Consider the following 17681-nt stretch of genomic DNA (forward strand, 5'->3'; position numbering starts at 1 on the left):
CCTAGCCTGGGAACCTCCATATGATCGGCGGGAGCGGCCCAAGAAATAGCAAAAAGACAAAAAAAAAAAAAAAAAAAAAAAAAAGAAACCCCAAAAAGTTCCCTCTCATTTTCTACACCTTCACTCTTTCACAAAAAATAGGAAATTTTACCCAATTCAAGTCCTTTTACCCCTCTTACTTAACCATACTTTTTTTTTCTTCTTTGATAATGCCTCAGAACTTGAGTATTCAGGGTCCAAGTTTGTTTTAAAATAACCCAATGAGCTGACAGACGGAGCTCCTGGAATTCTGCAGCTTGTGCTAGAGTCTACAGATGGGAAATTGCCGTCAGTTAAAGGGTGGTGCTATTACCATAGCCCAATTTTTGAAAGCCTTTAGAAAAAGAAAAATCATCTGAGTTAATTAGCATTCACCACAGGCACTAGTTTTGTACTGCAGTATTCTAAGAACTCAGATAATAAGAAAACACATATTGTAGTCTCTCACTTTCAAACATTTACCTCACAAAAATGTAGATTACAAAGTAAGAATTTTACCTGTGATATGAATAAGCTCTTATACGACTGATCTATAGGGCTGATTAGTCTTAGACCATCATAAAATATGACTTATATTCTAAAATCAACCAAATACTACTGGTACCTAAAATAGGAGTAATTTCATATTACCTTTCTGATCTGCTTAATCCACAAATCTCTTCCAAGAAACTCCTGATGTAAGACTACAGGAGCTGAGTTTAGATTAAAAGTCAAGGAGTCACTGGTCTTTTCTTTAATAAAAGGCTGGAGATCAGAATTTATCTAGAAGAAGTAGCCAAAAGAGTTAAATCAGTGAAATGCATATACACTGGCATGTTTTAGTCATATTCAGAAAGCACCAGCTAATACAATGAAAAATAATGTGTAAGGAATGCTGTCTTTTGATGTATTTTAATAAACAAAAGAACAGTTCATATGGTCAACAGTAATCTTTAAAATTCTTTGAAATAGTTTTCTCCCAACATATTCTTTTTTTTTTAATTTGGCAGCAGCTTTTATTTGGCTTTTTGCTTTTTTATTTAAAAAATAATTTTTAAAAATGTTCTGGCTGTATCCATGGCATGTAGAAGTTCCTGGGCCAGGAACTGAACCTGTACCACAGCAGTGCTCCGAGCTGCTGCAGTGACAACGCTGGATCTTAACCCTCTGCGCCACAAGGGAATGCTTTATTTTGCTTTTTAAGTTCAAGGTAAGGATTTACAAAAAGCTTTAATAAGTATAAATGCTTAAAAAACTAATCAAGGATTTAATAAAATATGTAAAAACCTCATCTGGAGATATTACATATGTCTGTAGACATTTCCCCCCCTTATGGGCTAAGTACCATCTAAGAAATATACACTAAATAAAATTTTTAAATTATATATACATTAGAGGCAGCAATATAACACCTAATCTTGAGACATTTTATATTTCATTATCGTCATTCAAAAGAATCGGTTATTAGAATTAAAGCTTTTAATTTTGTTCCTTCTATTTCTAAATTTCAGTAACTTTCCACAATTTGTTTTACATAAGAAATATAATGGAACTGTAAGAAAAATGCAAATATTCTTCCATCCTTTGGCTGCCAATATTACACGTTATTTAGTAATTTGCAAGAATTCTTTCAAGATCCCTTTCAGGTGGTAAGAAAAAAAATCACAAATAATGGTTTAAGTAAGCTGTAGCTTTCTATCAAAATTATGCGGTACTCACCAATCATTCTGTTTATATTATATAATAACAATCACCATGTATGATAGCTTTTATGTATACAATAAACAGTTTTTGACATATAAATGCAGTTTATTAAATGGTAAGGAGTTTTTTGTGTATCATTTTAGTGAAAGGGTGTGCAAATACCTTATGACTCATGGCCATGTGCTTCCCATACTGAAATGCCATATCCTGAACCTCAGCATCATGCTTTGCTAATTCCATTGCAGCTTGGCAGCTCTTTGCTAATAAGGCACCATGGGAGAGAAAAGTCTGTTCCTTCCAAGTTGATATTCCAATATCATCTGTGATGCGATTTTCCTAAAAAATGCAACAAATGCCAAGATAAAAAAGGTTTTAGGAGTGATTTAATTGTTTCAGTTTTTGAATAATAAGCATTAAGAAACAAACTATTCAAAACACTCAGGCTATTATAACAAGACAGAATTAAAAGATGCTGAGCCTAACCTCCACCTCAAGAGAACTCAGGAGGTGGGAACTGCTTTTTTAGGGCAATTGAGAAAAGAATTTAAGAAATGCTGAAGCAAATTATATTTTGAGCTAGGGAACCTGTATAAAGACATACTTATAGGATAAGGCAAAATTAGAAACTTCTATATTCACATCAGTTCTTAATTAAGTGCTACTATTCCAAAATACAAAAATCCTACTGTCTTTAACTTATGTTGAAATGTCAGGGGCTTAATGAAGGAACCGCATTCTCTTATAAATAGAAAAATCAGAGAGGAAGTAACCCACTATAATGGAGTATGATTAGATTATACTATTCATCAAAGTTTATTCTCATAAGAATAAACAAGGCTATAAGAGAAAATATAACTAGTTTATTTAATTTCATCTTTTTACATTATGAAAATCATAACAGTATCTGTAAGTATACACACACCTGCTGACTTCAGATCAGTGATGACCAATAAAAATATAACGTAAGCCGCATATGCAATTAAAAATTTGCTAGTAACTACATTAAAAAGTGAAAAGAAACAGGTAAAATTAATCTTAATGACATTTTATCTATCCCAATTTACCCAAAATATTACTCTTATAATCAATGTAAAATTACTAATATTTTACATTCTTTTTTAATACTAAGTTTTCAAAATCAGAGTGTATTTTACACTTACAGCACATCAGAAGCAACATTTCAAGCCCTCAGTAGGTACAAGGAGCTGGTAGCTACCTTAGTGGAGAGTTCTGCATTAGGCAGTGAGCTCTCTGAGGACAAGAATGATGAAACCATATATAAAATGATGCTCATTTTATGGTGTTTCTTTGAAACCTCAAACTAACTAGAATCCATCCAGAAGGATTAGTTAACCCAAACACTTTACTTCCTGCCACCCATACTGCAATCCTCCTTTCACCATTATTTGGGGACAAAATAAAAAATATTAAAAACCTAAACAGAGACCACTAAAAAATGATCTCAGATTTAGCCCCACCTCTTTCACCATGCTGAAGGGAATCTTCAACCCATTGGTCAGATTGAATTTTCAATTTTATATTGCTTTTAAACAAAAAGAGTTCTACTTATAGCAACAGTTACAAATAGCCAACATAGAATTGTGTAATAATCAAAAAATCCACAAGGGAAGAAACAACAGCACATAAACCACTTTACAAAACATTAGTTATAAATAATAATATTTAATTTTAGAAATCTGAGAATGGATTTTTAGACACTTTTTAAAATTATAAATTAACAATGTTCTGTCATTTTTAAAATTATAATTGATTAACAATGTTCTGTCAACAATGTACTTATAGCAAAGTAACCCAGGTATACATATACATACATTCTTTCTTTCACATTATCCTTCATCATGTTCCATCACAAGTGATCAGATACAGTTCCTTGGGCTATACAAAATCTCATTTTAAAATACATGAAATTAAATATCATATTAATACACCTAAGATAAAAACCATGTTATCTCTCCATATATACTAAAGATCCATTTGACAAAATTCAACTCCTATTGTTAGTGGGAAAAAAATAGGAATAGATATGTATTTCTCTAATATGACAGGTGTTGAGGGGCGTTGTGCATACATGCATGGGCACACATGTTTAGGCAAAAGTCAGCAAATACTTTATGGGGAAACACACGAGTCTTTCTCTCTAAAATCAGGAATAAGACAGAGATACACACAATGCCACTGCTATTTAACAATGTAGTAGAAGAGTCAAGAAAAGGATAGATGTATAAAAATTAGAAAGCAAGAGTTTAACTATCACTATTTGGAGACAATATAACTCTATATTGGGAAAAACCAAGAGACTCAACCTAAAAAAACAAGAATATAATTCAGAAAGGTAGCAGCATATAAAATTCATAAAATTTATAATTAACATACTAGATGTATTAACCATAGCTTTCATGCATAAAAACAAATCAGAAAGTATAAATAGGGTCTTTTCTTCCATTATATCTATGAAAAGAAAAATTTAAAAACTTGGAATAAACTTAGAAATGTACAAAATCTATAAGAAGAAAATTTTAAAATACTATTGAGGGAAAGTTAATTAAATATAAAGGCATATCCTGTTTAAAGATAGTAAGGTCCAACCTCGTAAAGTTACTTCAATAAAATTAACACCACCCGTGCCCACAGTCCTCCTCCTCCCCAACTCAGGGAAGCTGATCCTAACGTACACATGGGAAAAGCCAAAAAGAATAGGTAGGAAGCTGTGAAAAAGAAGAGCAGGGTGGGATGGGGGTGGGGGTGGAGAAGAGAGGGGAGATGAGGACAGCAGATGATGTTTATTCCTACCAGATATTACAGCATTTTATAATAAGTCTTGATGCTTTTTTTTAATGTGTACTTTTTAGACAGACAAACACTGGAACAAAATAGAAAGGCCAGAAATCAATCAAACTATATATAAGAATTTACTGTATTTTAGGGAAAAGTTGGACTTCTCAGTAAATGGTGCTGGTACAACTGAATAGCCATCTGGAAAAAAATTAAGACTGATCTGCATTTCACATAATTTATCAGGATAAACTCCACATTGCAAAAATAAAAGCAAAACAGCCACAGAACCTCAGACAACATTAGAAGACAAAAGACAGTAAGGAAAAAGTATTTGCATTTCCTATCACAGACAAATGACAAATCTCCCTGTGATAGGACCCCTACCATATGGTACCAATGGGGCCCCACAAAGATGGCCTCCTAATCCCTGGAGTCTGCAAATGTTACCTTACCTGGCAAAGGGGACTCTGCAGTGATGATTAAATTCAAGATCTTGAGATGGGGGGATTATCCCAGATTAACTGGCTGAGTCTAACACAATCAAAAGGATCTTCAGAAAAGGGTGGTAGCAGCAGGGTCTGAAAATGGAGGATGGAGCCACAAACCAAGAGAAAAAAAAAAAGAAGAAACTAGAAAGGGCAAGGAAAGGAATTCTCCCCTAGAGCCTCCAGGAGGAATGCAACCTTGCCAATATCTTAATTTGGGGGCTTCTGACCAATAAAAAAAAAAAGTTTCCATCTCCCTAAAGCTTCACTCAGTGTCGGTGAGGCCACGAAGAAATGGGTCTCTCAAATATGTCTCAACATTACAAATGTATTTGCCCTATGACCCAGCAACCCTACTTCCAGGAATTAATTCTACACACAAGCCCTCACACTTATGAAATTAAATACATACAAAGTTATGGTCTATTGCTCATCCAGCTGTCAGGGTTATCTTTTTAAAACATAAGCCAGACAGAAGCACGCTGGCCTTCATGATGTTTCGCAACATTCCAGGCCTGGTCCCCCTTTAGGCCTCCACATGCGCTGTTCTTCCCAGACGTTTGCAGGGCTCAATGTCTCACTGCTTTTGGGTCTGTAATCAGATTGCAATTCCACATCCCTTCAGCATCATTTCCTGTCTCTTTACTCTGCTTGAAATGTTTTTCCTTGATACTACTGGACCTCTGAAATAGTTACGTGTTTAATTGCTTACTGCCGGTCCCTGTTACAAGAATGTCAGCTCCATGAAAGCAAGGACTTTGTTTTGCCCTCTGCTGAATCATCAGCACCCAAAATAGTGCACTAGGTGTGTAACAGTATTTGCTGACTCTTTATCTTTCTTTTGGTATCTTCCTCTTTTCCGCTCTTCCACCTTCTCCTATCCTTCCTGTACTGAGCATAACAAAGAATTGAAGTAGTTCTCCCTGAATGCCTTCCTCCCACCCATAGAATCAAGATAAGCTCTACTGCTTAGAATTCAAGGCAATGGTACAAGGCAATACTTCTGGCTTCTTCTTCCCCCAAAATAGCCTCTTTGAGGCCTGCATTTCAGCAACAGAGGATAATTTGCTGTTACTTGAATAAAAAATGTATTTGCACACTTGTGTGAATTAAAAAACATTATTCCTTTCAAGGAGAATACCATCTCCTCCCATTCCCTGCCCAGAAAATGGAACATATCCAGTTCAAATATCACTTTGAGAACCATTTGCAAATACTCCCAACAAATACTTCCCTCTTTAGACTAAATAACCTTATTCATATTTCCAAACAGTCCTTAATTCTCTCAGAATTGAATGACTGCTTATTTCTCTGCATCCTTGAGGGTTGGATATAGTCACCTTTACTTAGGCCATATTTAATTTTCAACAAATATTTGCTACATGAATAGAACTGTGTTTATCTGTTACATTTATTAAGTAATTGTGTGTGTTTTTTAAAAAATTTCAAAGTTAATGAGTAGATATATCTATTCAATGCAATTCTGTTGTGGAGTTCCCGTCGTGGCGCCGTGGTTAACGAATCCGACTAGGAAACATGAGGTTGCGGGTTCGGTCCCTGCCCTTGCTCGGTGGGTTAACGATCCAGCATTGCCGTGAGCTGTGGTGTAGGTCGCAGATGCGGCTTGGATCCTGCGTTGCTGTGGCTCTGGCGTAGGCCGGTGGCTACGGCTCCGATTAGACCCCTAGCCTGGGAAGCTCCATATGCCGAGGGAGCGGCCCAAGAAATGGCAAAAAAAAAAAAAGACAATGCAATTCTGTTGTGCAATGAAAAGGAAGGAAGCACTAACACTTGCAATGCCAGGGATGAACCTCAAAAACCTTACACTCAGTGAAAGGAGACTCCTGTGAGACCACATACTGCATGATTCTTTTTTTTTTTTTTTGGCTGTACCCATGGGCATGAGAAGTTCCTGGGTCAGGAACTGAACCTAAGCCATAGCACTGACCCAAGCCATGGTAGTGACAATACCAGATCCTTAAGCCTCTGGACCACCAGGGAATTCTGTATGATTCCGTTTTTATGAAATGCAGATTAGTGGTTGCCTGGGCTGGGGGTGGGAAACAGCCATGAAGGATCTAATGGGTTATTCGTGAAAATGTTCTAAAACTGATTTATGGTGATGGCTATATCATTCAATGCAGATAAATCATTGAATTTTATGCTTGAAATGGCCTAATTTTATAATACATAAAATATATCAATAAAGTTGTTAAAAAAAGAAAAATGGGTGATGAACATAAAATTTAATATTTCTTGGTCTCAAATGCTTAAATTAACATTTAAAAAAATTACATGACTCTCAATTATTTTGTGGTTTGTACACCATCCTCATTTATTCATATAACAAACATTTATTTAGGTTCTATAATGAGTTAGGTTCCTTGTGAAATAGTGTAGATATTAAGATATTTATTAATAGACATTTATTAATAAATAGCCTGTCCTCAAGAAGTTTACAATCCAGGAATAGCATCTATTATCTATTTATATGTGAATACCTGGGCCAACAATCAAACCTGAGCCACAGCACTGACCTGAGTCACAGCAGTGACAACGCTGAGTCCTTAACTGCTAGACCATCAAATAATTCCTATCTTCCTTATTGTGATTAAAACATTTTATTATTCATAATTTCTACATTTTAAATTACACAAGTAATACACAATCACAGAAAAAAAAAAAACAGAAAATTCAGAAAACCAAGAAACAATTAATGTATAGTCCCTTGAAATCTGCTATTATAAGTTAATCAGGTCATAAGTCATTTATTCTGTTCCTAAATAAATCAGAAAGTTTATTCCTTAAACATTAAATTATTACCTATCATGAACTTGATTACAAATGCAACAAAGTCCCTTCATTCATTTCTGTCAGCTTGCCATGAATAAGTTAAGAATATCAAGAAACTGATTTGATAACTACATCCAAATCAGAATCTTCAGACATCAGGTATGTAGAATTGGAGTGAAATGAATGAGTTTAGTTAGAGTAAATGATTCAGACTACTTACAGCATCAATCTACATCTGTGCAGTTAATAAAAGGAAGATACGTTCAGTGGAAATTTACTTTTGATAGGACTTTTTTCCCCCAGAAAGGTAATATAATATGTGTCAACATACCTATGAAATGATTGTCAGATTGAAGTATATTAATTTTAAAAATGTAGGTCTCTTACTCACTGTAACATGACCTTTTTGCTCAAGTAAGATTGGTTCAAAAAACACACAGGAAAAAAAAAATGAAGCCTGCAAGATGATGTTTCCCAAGATAGTGGCACTGGCGGTTTTACTCAGATAGAATACGCTGTTCAGCTACCGAGCTGTCTGGGGGACATCTACTTTGAGTTGCTTTCCTAATGGCAAGAATACCCTTGTACACACCCATTCACAAGAGAGCAAAGTATGTTTGTAAGATGGCCACTCAGGATTAAAAGTCTAGTCCCTGTACTCAGAACAAGGGCAAACTAGCTGACCCAGGAAGATGTCCAAGCCCCAACTTGAACCTGCCAAGCCAAACTTCTACATTTCACATTATAAGAAAAGAGAGTGTTAAAAGTGCTTTAAAGAAAGTATGCAAATAAGTCCTGTTTTTATGTTCCCTACTTCAGATTCATATTCTGAGCTGCTACCTTTATAATTTATCTTTAAAATATGTCTTTTTATATTTATGCAGCATAAATTTGGGTTTTGATAAGAGACCAGATCTATCTAATGCCTCATTTCAACATTTTAAATGTTTGTTTTGAATCAGCCTTTTCAGCTATTTTGAGAAGCTAAACAAGAGCCAAAACATCTACCAGCCTTATTTAAAAAAAAAAAAATCAAATTAAGGAAATTTTCCAATAAAGAACCTCTAAATTTAGGGATAAGAAGGAAGCAAGGGGTAGAAGTGAATTTAATATTTCCTTGGAGCCAACTATGTGATGACACTGTCATATTCATTATCAAAGTAGCTCTCAAAAATCTTAATTAGCATTATTTTTATTTAATAGGTAAGCAGACTTGAAGACTGTATTTTGATTGAGATCGGACATTATTAGTAAGTGGCAGAGATGGGTCTTGGCTTAATAACTGGATTATATTTTGCTTAATACATAATAGAAATACATGCAAAATATCTTTTATAGTTTAAAAAGTAGGTTGTATTTAAGAGTACATGACATGTTTCATCTATGTATCAAAGCATTTTGAACGTGTAAATTAAGTCTTTTAATATATCCATTGAAAAAAAATCCAAGAATCTAGAGCATGTAAGTAACAAGAGTAGAAACAGTAGATACAGTATTTTTTTCAAGAATCCTGAGGAAGGGGGGGAAAAGTATAATATTTTAACAGCATCATCTAATAGGATGAAATAATTTGCTTTGACTCTCTCCAATCACACTGGAGACAATCAAGTAGGTATCTGGAAACTTTACATCTATGCAAGTCATGGGAGAGAAAATGATAAGATTTGTTAAATGTTTATAACTAAAGTCTATTTTAAAAAGTGCTTCTATACAATAAATAAAGCTATTATATATTTACTCATGCATTAGAGAGAAGGGTTGCCAGGGAATTTAAAAGTCAAGAATTCCTCAGTCTAGGGCTAGCCAGCCTCTGTCTCTATTCTCCCTAGTCAGTTCTTGCTGAGATGAGTGGGAATGACCATGCTGAAGAGGGGTCAGGAGGGAGAAGGGAAGACTATTTTACAACACAAAGGCTTCATCAAGGGGTATCCTTAGGATGGGGAAAGTTCTGAACAGCTAGAGGGCAGCAGATAGTCTTCAGACGGGTTGCACAGTAGGAGCTGTAAGGAATGCTGAATAATTCTCTGAGATGAACAACAGCACTGAAGGGAAGCGTGGCTTGCACTGAGATGTGCAGTGTGAGTTGGTGCCCGACGTACCATGTAAATGTGCAATGGATGCAGTTCACTTAATTTTCGTGTGTGCTTACTATGCCAGGCATTATAGGTTTGAGAATTAGGTACTACTCCTTGATCTTTAGTAGAGGTTCAGCAAGGGAGAAACATAGTACATGGAAACTAGTTTGGTATGTGAAGAGAGCTATGCTTCCAATACAGTGAAGGGAGTGACTGGTTCTATTAAGGAAGGCTTCAGTGGGGGAACTATTAGCTGAATCTAGTTCTGGATAATAAACTGGAATTAGATACGAAGATAAGGTCCGAGATGACTTTGGGGCATCGATATTAGTTCCATATTGTTGAATCATACAGTGGGAGAAGCAGGTGAAGAAAAATGAGACTAGTCAGGGAGGTAAGAGGCCCAGAGGGTAGGATCTTATTATTTAGGTACTATGAAACTATCTTCAGCAGGAAATTATATGATTACATGTGCAAGTAGGTGGATTGCTCCAGAGGCAGTTTGGACTGGAGGGGGACCAATTGGAAGATCCATTTAGGGGTGAAGTTATATTACAGGTGAGGAGGGATGATACAAAGTGGTGGCCAGTGGGAGTGGAGAGCAAGAAAAATCTGAGCTGCTCTAAAAGTGAAAAGCAATAGCTCCCTGCTATGGACACAACAGTTTCTCACTGAGGATCCACTCTTTACTAAGAAACCCTAATTTTGTTCAGGTAGTCACTGCCCTTGACAATGATTAATTTAGGAGGGGCACGTGATCCAATTCTAGGCACTAGGATGTGAGGAAAGTCTACCTTAGAGCTCCTAGAAAGAGACCCAGGTAAAAGTGGTAACTGTGGATGCTGCTCTATCTTATGAAACACCCAGGACTGTAGCCAAACTGCCACAGGTTTGATAATAAAGAGGACACTAGGAAGCAGAGCAGAGAGGAAAACCTTGATATCTGGAATTGTCATGTAAACTGTCCCTTAATGCCTGACTGCCTCTGCGTGTTCAGTAAGAGTAAAATGTTTTTTGTTTTTGTTTTTGTTTTTTTTTTTTTTTTTTGCAGCTGAAAGCATTCCAGTGAACTCAATCCTTAAGATGAAAGATGCTTACACCACATGAAGTCTATGCATGCTAATATTAACAAACTACTAAAACATTTTAGGAAGAATTTCCTTAGGATGGAGTATTAGTTACCTATTGCCGCATAATAAATTACCCACAAATTTAGCATCTTAAAACAACATTTATTATCTCAGAATTCCTGAGGATTAGGAATCTATGAATGGTTTAGCTGGCTGGTTATGGCTCAGGACTTCTCATGAGGTTGCAGCCCAGTTTAGCTTGGGCTAGAGTCAAATAAAGGGTGGAGAATCCACTCCCAAGCTCACTCAGGTGGTTGTTAGCAGTAGGCGCTAGTTCCTGGACACGTGGGCCACTCTGTAGGACTGCTCACATGACATGGTGGCTGGCTTCCCCAGAGCAAGTGACCCAGTAGAATGAGAGACAGTGAGGGCACACCTGGGAAGGAAGCTTCACAGTCTTTCATAACCTAATTTTGGAAGCAACACACCATCAATTCTGCTTATGCTATTGGTCACACAGTACAACTGGTCACAACCCAGTGCAATATGGGAGGGAATTAGACAAGGAATACTAGGAGGTGGAGCTCCTTGGGGGCCATCCTAGAAGATGCCTACTATAGACAGATTCTACGATTAGAATTACTGTATCAATGGATCTGGACATTTTAAAGTTTCTTAAAACATTCTGCAAGCTGTTTTATAGAAAGATTCTTCTGATATGCACAATGACCAGCTATGTTTGAGACTGTCTTGTCACTGAGTAGAATTATTTACTTATGCATTTAACAGGTGAAAAGTGGCATTTCATTTAAAAATGGGAAGTAATTTCATTGATTAGCCATTTTTATTTCCTCTATTTATCTACTGTTAAAGATTTACCGAGTATCATCTATGTACAAGGCATTGACTTAGGCGTTCAAGCCAGTGAGCAAAATCAGAGAGTCCTTGCACTCATACTAGTCTAGTAGGGAAGCCAGACAATCAGATAATGACACAGACAAATACATAACTGCAAACTGATGTACTTCCAATGGGGAAAATGAACATACTTTTATGACAGCAGTAATAAAAGAACCTGACTGAGACTGTGGCTTTGGGGGATAGTTTCCTTGAGGAAATGAAACTGAGCTGATGCAGGAAGGATGAATAAGGGAAAAGCAGTAAAGATGGACAAGTATGCAAGGATTGCACATGAGGTCACGAGGGCTACACATACTAAGGAGAATGATAGGTCTGAGGAATCAGGCAGAGGCTATTGGAGCTGATAATGAGACAGTGAGGGTAAAAATGGTAGAAAGCAAGGGTGGAGAAATGGACTGAGTCAGACTATGCAGTCTTCTTCAGTATTTGTCTTTACCCATAGAGTGATGGGAAGTTACCGGGGGTTGAAATGAAGGCATAGTAGCATCAGAGTAGCATCTTGAGATCTTGGTAGTAGTGTAGTGGAAAAAAGACGAGAAGAGGGGAAGATTGTATCCACGGAGGCAAAGGAAGAGGTTATGGGAATAGTTCAGGCAAGAGATGATGGCATCTTGGACTATGTTAAAGGGGTGGGCTTGGTGTAAAGCCAGGCTGCAGCCTGTGCTATTGACCGTGGGGGAGTGAGGACATCAACAAGGTGCTGCCCTCAACTACTGTTATGGACCAACTGTATTCATATGTCAAAGCCCGAACTGCCAGTGTGTTTATATTCAGAGCAAGGAAGTAATTAAGGCTAGAAGAAGTCATAAGGGTGGGGATTAGTATCCTCATAAAGAGAGACACCAGAGAGCTTGCTTGGTGCTCCTTCCACCATGCAGTGAGAAGGCAGTCATCTGAAAATCAGGAAGACAGTGCTCAACAGAAACTGAATTGCTAGAACGTTCATCTTGGATTTCTTATTTTCAGAATGATGAGAAAATAAATTTCTGTTGTTTAAGCCCCTCAGTCTTTGGTATTGTGTCATGGTGGCCTGAGCTGACTAAAATAGCTACCTTCTCTATAAATGTTAGGATTCAGTGATTTTTTGTTTGTTTGTTTGTTTGTTTTTTTCTTTGTCTTTTGAGGGTCGCACCCTTGGCATATGGAAATTCCCAGGCTAGGGATCTAATCAGAGCTGTTGCCGCTGGCCTATGCAGAGCCACAGCAACGCCAGATCCGAGCTGTGTCTGCAACCTACACCATAGCTCACAGCAACACCAGATCCTTGACCCACTGATTGAGGCCAGGGATTAAACCAGCGACTTCATGGTTCCTAGTTGGATTCGTTTCTGCTGCACCACAACAGGAACTCCAGTGATGGGTGTTTTTGTTTTTTTTTGGCTGTGCTCGTGGCATGTGGAATTTTCCATGCCAGGGACTAAACTTGTACCACAGCAGTGACCCGAGCCACTGAAGCAACAATGCTGGATCCTTAGCTCACTAAGCTACACAGTAAATCCCAATCAGTGATGTTTTGAAAGTATACTTAGATGTTCCTTCCAACATCTTTTTGGCATGGTCTTAACAATCCTCATGTTGGAAAGATCTATATTCTAGTTATCTCTTTCTGTGTAACAAACCACCCCAAAACTTAGTGGCAAAAACAATCACCATTTTAGTAAGACCACAGATTCTGTGGGTAAGAATTCGGGAAGGGAACAGAAAAGATAGCTTGTCTCTGTGCCATGATGTCTGGGGTTTCAGTGGGGAAGACTTAAAAAGCTAGGGATGATTCAAAGGGCTAGGGCTGGAACAGCTGAGTTATCAGGGATCCACTTCCAATAAAATGGCTTATCCACCCACACATCAAACAGGCCCATCTAGGATGGATGAATGGAGTACCTACCGGTGGTCCCTCATAGTCTAGTGGTTAAGTTCTGAGACGAGCAGACAGGGGAGTGTTTCAAGAGAGTAACTCTAAGAAACTCTTTTATGGACCAGTCTGAGAATTCAGGCAACATCACTTCTACTGTACTCTATCGATTGAGGCACTGTTTTTTTTTTGTTTTGTTTTGTTTTGTTTTTTGTCTTTTTAAGGCTGCACCTGTGGCAGATGGAAGTTCCCAGGCTTGGGGTCGAATCAGAGCTGTAGCTGCCGGCCTACACTACAGCCACAGCCACAGCAATGCCAGATCCAAGCCACATCTGCGACCTACACCACAGCTCATTTAACCCACTAAGCAAGGCAGATTGAGGCACTTATAATCCCAGTAAGGTTCAGGGGAAAGGGTCATAGATCCTCACCACTCAATAGGAGGTGATGGAAGAAGAGTTAAAACATGTGTGGGGAGTTCCTGTTGTGGCTCAGTGGTAACGACTAATATCCATGCGGATTCGGCTTTGATCCCTGGCCTCACTCAGTGGGTTAAGTATCCAGCATTGCCATGAGCTGTGGTGTAGGTGGCAGATGTGGCTAGGATCCTGAGTTGCTGTAGCTGTGGCACAGACCAGCAGCTGTAGCTCTGATTTGACCCCTAGTCTGGGAACTCCCATATGCTGCAGGTGTGGCCCACAAAAAAAAAAAAAAAGTGTGGGCTTTTTTTGGGGTTTTAACCACCACACTCTACAACTGTGCTCAGGAGAGCAGCTTGCTTTCTCTGCTTCCTCCCAGTTATCCTCCTGGCTAAGTTGTTAAGGAGAGGGAATAAGGCAGCCATGGGGCTGAGCCTGGTGAGGGGCATAAGTATTAAGAATGACTCATAAGTTTTTATTTTTAATAATAATATGTAAATTTATTGAACACCTGTTATATGTTGGATTGAACAACTTGGTGAGTATGCATCCTTGTACCTATTTTATCTTATTTTCATTTCTTAACATTTTATTGAATTTGCTGATTTACAAGGTTGTGATAATTTCTGCTGTACCACAAAGTGAGGGGTGACTCAGGTTTTTGATGTGAGAATTTGGATGAATGGTGGTGCTCTTCGTGAAGACAGAGAACAATGGGCTAGGTGTGGAGAGAAAGATTATAGATTTGGTCTTATATGTACTGAGTCTGAGATGCCTGTGACACCTCCAGGTAGAAATATTGAATAAGCAGCAAAATATTCAGCTCTGCAGCTGAGGAGTGATCTGGGACAGAGATTAAATTGGGACTCACTGGCAGATATATAAAGGTAATTGAAGGCTTGGGCTTCATTTTCTGAATGGTCTATTCTTGTCTCGTGATCAAAATGGTATTCTATTAAACATTTTACAAGCTTGATAGTGATGTTTCATCTCTCAGGCAAATAAATTGCCTTTTACGATGTTTTGCTGCAATAGCTGTCAGTGAGTGACCTGGAATACCTCTAAATGGCGTACAAATTCAATTTAAACATTTATCAAATAAAAACCTTCACCAACCAAACCCACTCAAACTTGAGGGCCTACTTAATGGAAAGGGCCATTATCTACACTAAGCTTTCTCAGTTACCAATAGCTTTTCTGCCTTCTCAGTATCTGCATCAAGCTTTGCCTTCTCACCTTTGCACATCTAACCTAATACTCCAATATTTGATTTCTAATATGCTTACTTCACAATACATTTGTTGTTTTTTCCTTTTAATAAAAATATCTCATGGATTAAAAAAATACAGACAGTACTATTTTTTAAATGTGGTAGTGGGCACCTAGGTATTTTATTTTATTTTTGTTCTTTAAACTATATATATATATATCTGTCATTTACACTCTTTTATATGCTTGATACATTACATAATTTAAAAAAATTTAAGCCATACTCAATAGCCTTTAAATCTGAATAAACTCAACATTTTTATTTGCAACAAACGATTTAAAACTATGTCTACTGTATGAAAAAAAGGATGTTAGTAAAATTACAGGTATTTATTATTACCTCCACCAGCATCTTCAAAGTCTTGGATATGTGAGCGATATAAGTTTGAACAGATGCCCAGAAAACAATAAAACACGACATGGCATGTTTTATTAGCTCGTCAATACATGCCTTGGGCATAATGTGAGGGACCGGTTGTGAGTAAATGTACCAATGAAATACACCCCGGAGTGTATTAATGCTTTTATACTGGGTTCCCCGTTTCACTTTTTTTTTTTTCTCCTTTGGGGGCACGTATTTATTATTATTATTATTTTTAATTACTCAATGAATTTTACTACATTTATAGTTGTACAATGATCATCACAAACTGTTTCACTTTTAAACCTCTTAAAATATGTTCTCTTTTAAAGCTAGTTTTTACATGTACCTATATTTGGGGTATTTTCTACTTCAAAGAAAGGAAAATAAAATTTTCCTATTTCTAATCTCTAAAAGAAAACTTTCAATGTGAACTCCCTTTGATAAAGTTAGTTAGCTTCTTTGAACTCAAACTCACTGATTTCCCCTCTTTAGTCAACCACCCACCCCTGGCCACCTTCACCCATTTTTATGGGAATAGTCTGCAAAGCTCTGAATTGTCTATCATTACTCTGTGCTTCTATTTGTACACTGTACAATAATGTTCCATATAAAACACTGAAGATGAGGGGGCTGGGGGAGAGATAAATAAGGAGTTTGGGATTAACATATTCACATTACTATATATAAAACAGATAACCAACAAGGACCTGCTGTATAGCCCCGGGAACGTCTTGTAATAATCTATAAGGGAAAAGAAACTGAAAAAAAATAGATGTATATGTATGTATAACTGGGTCATTCTGCTGAACACTTGAAACTAACACAACATTGTAAATAAACTATACTTCAATTAAAAAAAGGGGGGGAGCAATACCATGAGACACCAGAGAAACAAACACAGAACTGAAGAACTCTTTTAAAGAAGAATAAGCAGGAGTTCCCGTTGTGGCGCAGTGGTTAACGAATCCGATTAGGAACCATGAGGTTGCGGGTTCGGTCCCTGCCCTTGCTCAGTGGGTTAACGATCCGGCGTTGCCGTGAGCTGTGGTGTAGGTTGCAGACGCGGCTTGGATCCCGCGTTGCTGTGGCTCTGGCGTAGGCCGGTGGCTACAGCTCCGATTCAACCCCTAGCCTGGGAACCTCCATATGCCGTGGGAGCGGCCCAAGAAATAGCAACAACAACAACAAAAGACAAAAAGACAAAAGACAAAAAAAAAAAAAAAAAAAGAAGAATAAGCAGTTATGGCAACTCAACGGATGATTAAATTGGAGAATTTTGAATTTTCCAAAAACTAAGAGGGGCTATAAATCAGCCACAATATTTAGCACATGCTCTCAGCCAGATAAACAAACCTCAAAAAATTCAGCTCATATCTATACATAACTACAAATTGGGTAGAATTATAACAAAGATCCCAGTAATTCTTATAAATAGCAGCCTTACCCCATCTTTTAATATCTTATAGTAAGATTTATTTTGGTATTTAAAATAAGTTACAGAGCAAAACAAAAAACAGACAAACAAAAACACTGCAGTCCTCTGGCTGCCTGAGGACAGACTGCCATCATGAACAACATGGTAACTATCCTAATCGTTTTCAGATTCTTGTTGGAAGTGCATGATCAACAAATTACTTCAGTGAAAACACATGATCATTGATGATCTTCTTCCTGGGAAGGCAGTAATGCCCAAGACAGAAATTTTGGCGAAGTTTTCTAAAATGTACAAAACCACACTTGTGATCATCTCTGTTTTTTCATTTGTTTTTGCTTTTTAGGGCTGCATGTGTGGCATGTGGAAGTTCCCAGGATAGGGGTTGAATTGGAGCTGCAGCTGCCAGCCTATGCCATAGACACAGCAAAGTGGGATTTGAGCCACATCTGTGACCTACACCACAGTTCACAGCAATGCCAG

At 37.4% G+C, this 17681-nt stretch overlaps 1 protein-coding gene across 4 annotated transcripts in view; it reads right to left on the reverse strand.

Moving 5' to 3' along the window:
• The window catches only part of PDSS2 (decaprenyl diphosphate synthase subunit 2), a 275584-nt gene that overhangs the window by 65891 nt on the left and 192012 nt on the right, over window positions 1–17681 (reverse strand). For all 4 annotated transcript variants that reach the window (XR_002336490.1, XM_021065297.1, XM_021065253.1 and 1 more), the window contains exons 5-6: window positions 1885–2058; window positions 670–801 (exon numbers count right to left, since the gene is read on the reverse strand). Coding sequence is in view for 3 of the 4 variants with exons in the window: in XM_021065297.1 (XP_020920956.1) it covers window positions 670–801; window positions 1885–2058 (306 nt within the window). In the remaining variant the exon portion in view is untranslated. The remainder of the gene's footprint in view (window positions 1–669; window positions 802–1884; window positions 2059–17681) is intronic.

This window comes from Sus scrofa, chromosome 1 (genome assembly GCF_000003025.6).
Source record: "Sus scrofa isolate TJ Tabasco breed Duroc chromosome 1, Sscrofa11.1, whole genome shotgun sequence".
NCBI classification, from domain to species: domain Eukaryota; kingdom Metazoa; phylum Chordata; class Mammalia; order Artiodactyla; family Suidae; genus Sus; species Sus scrofa.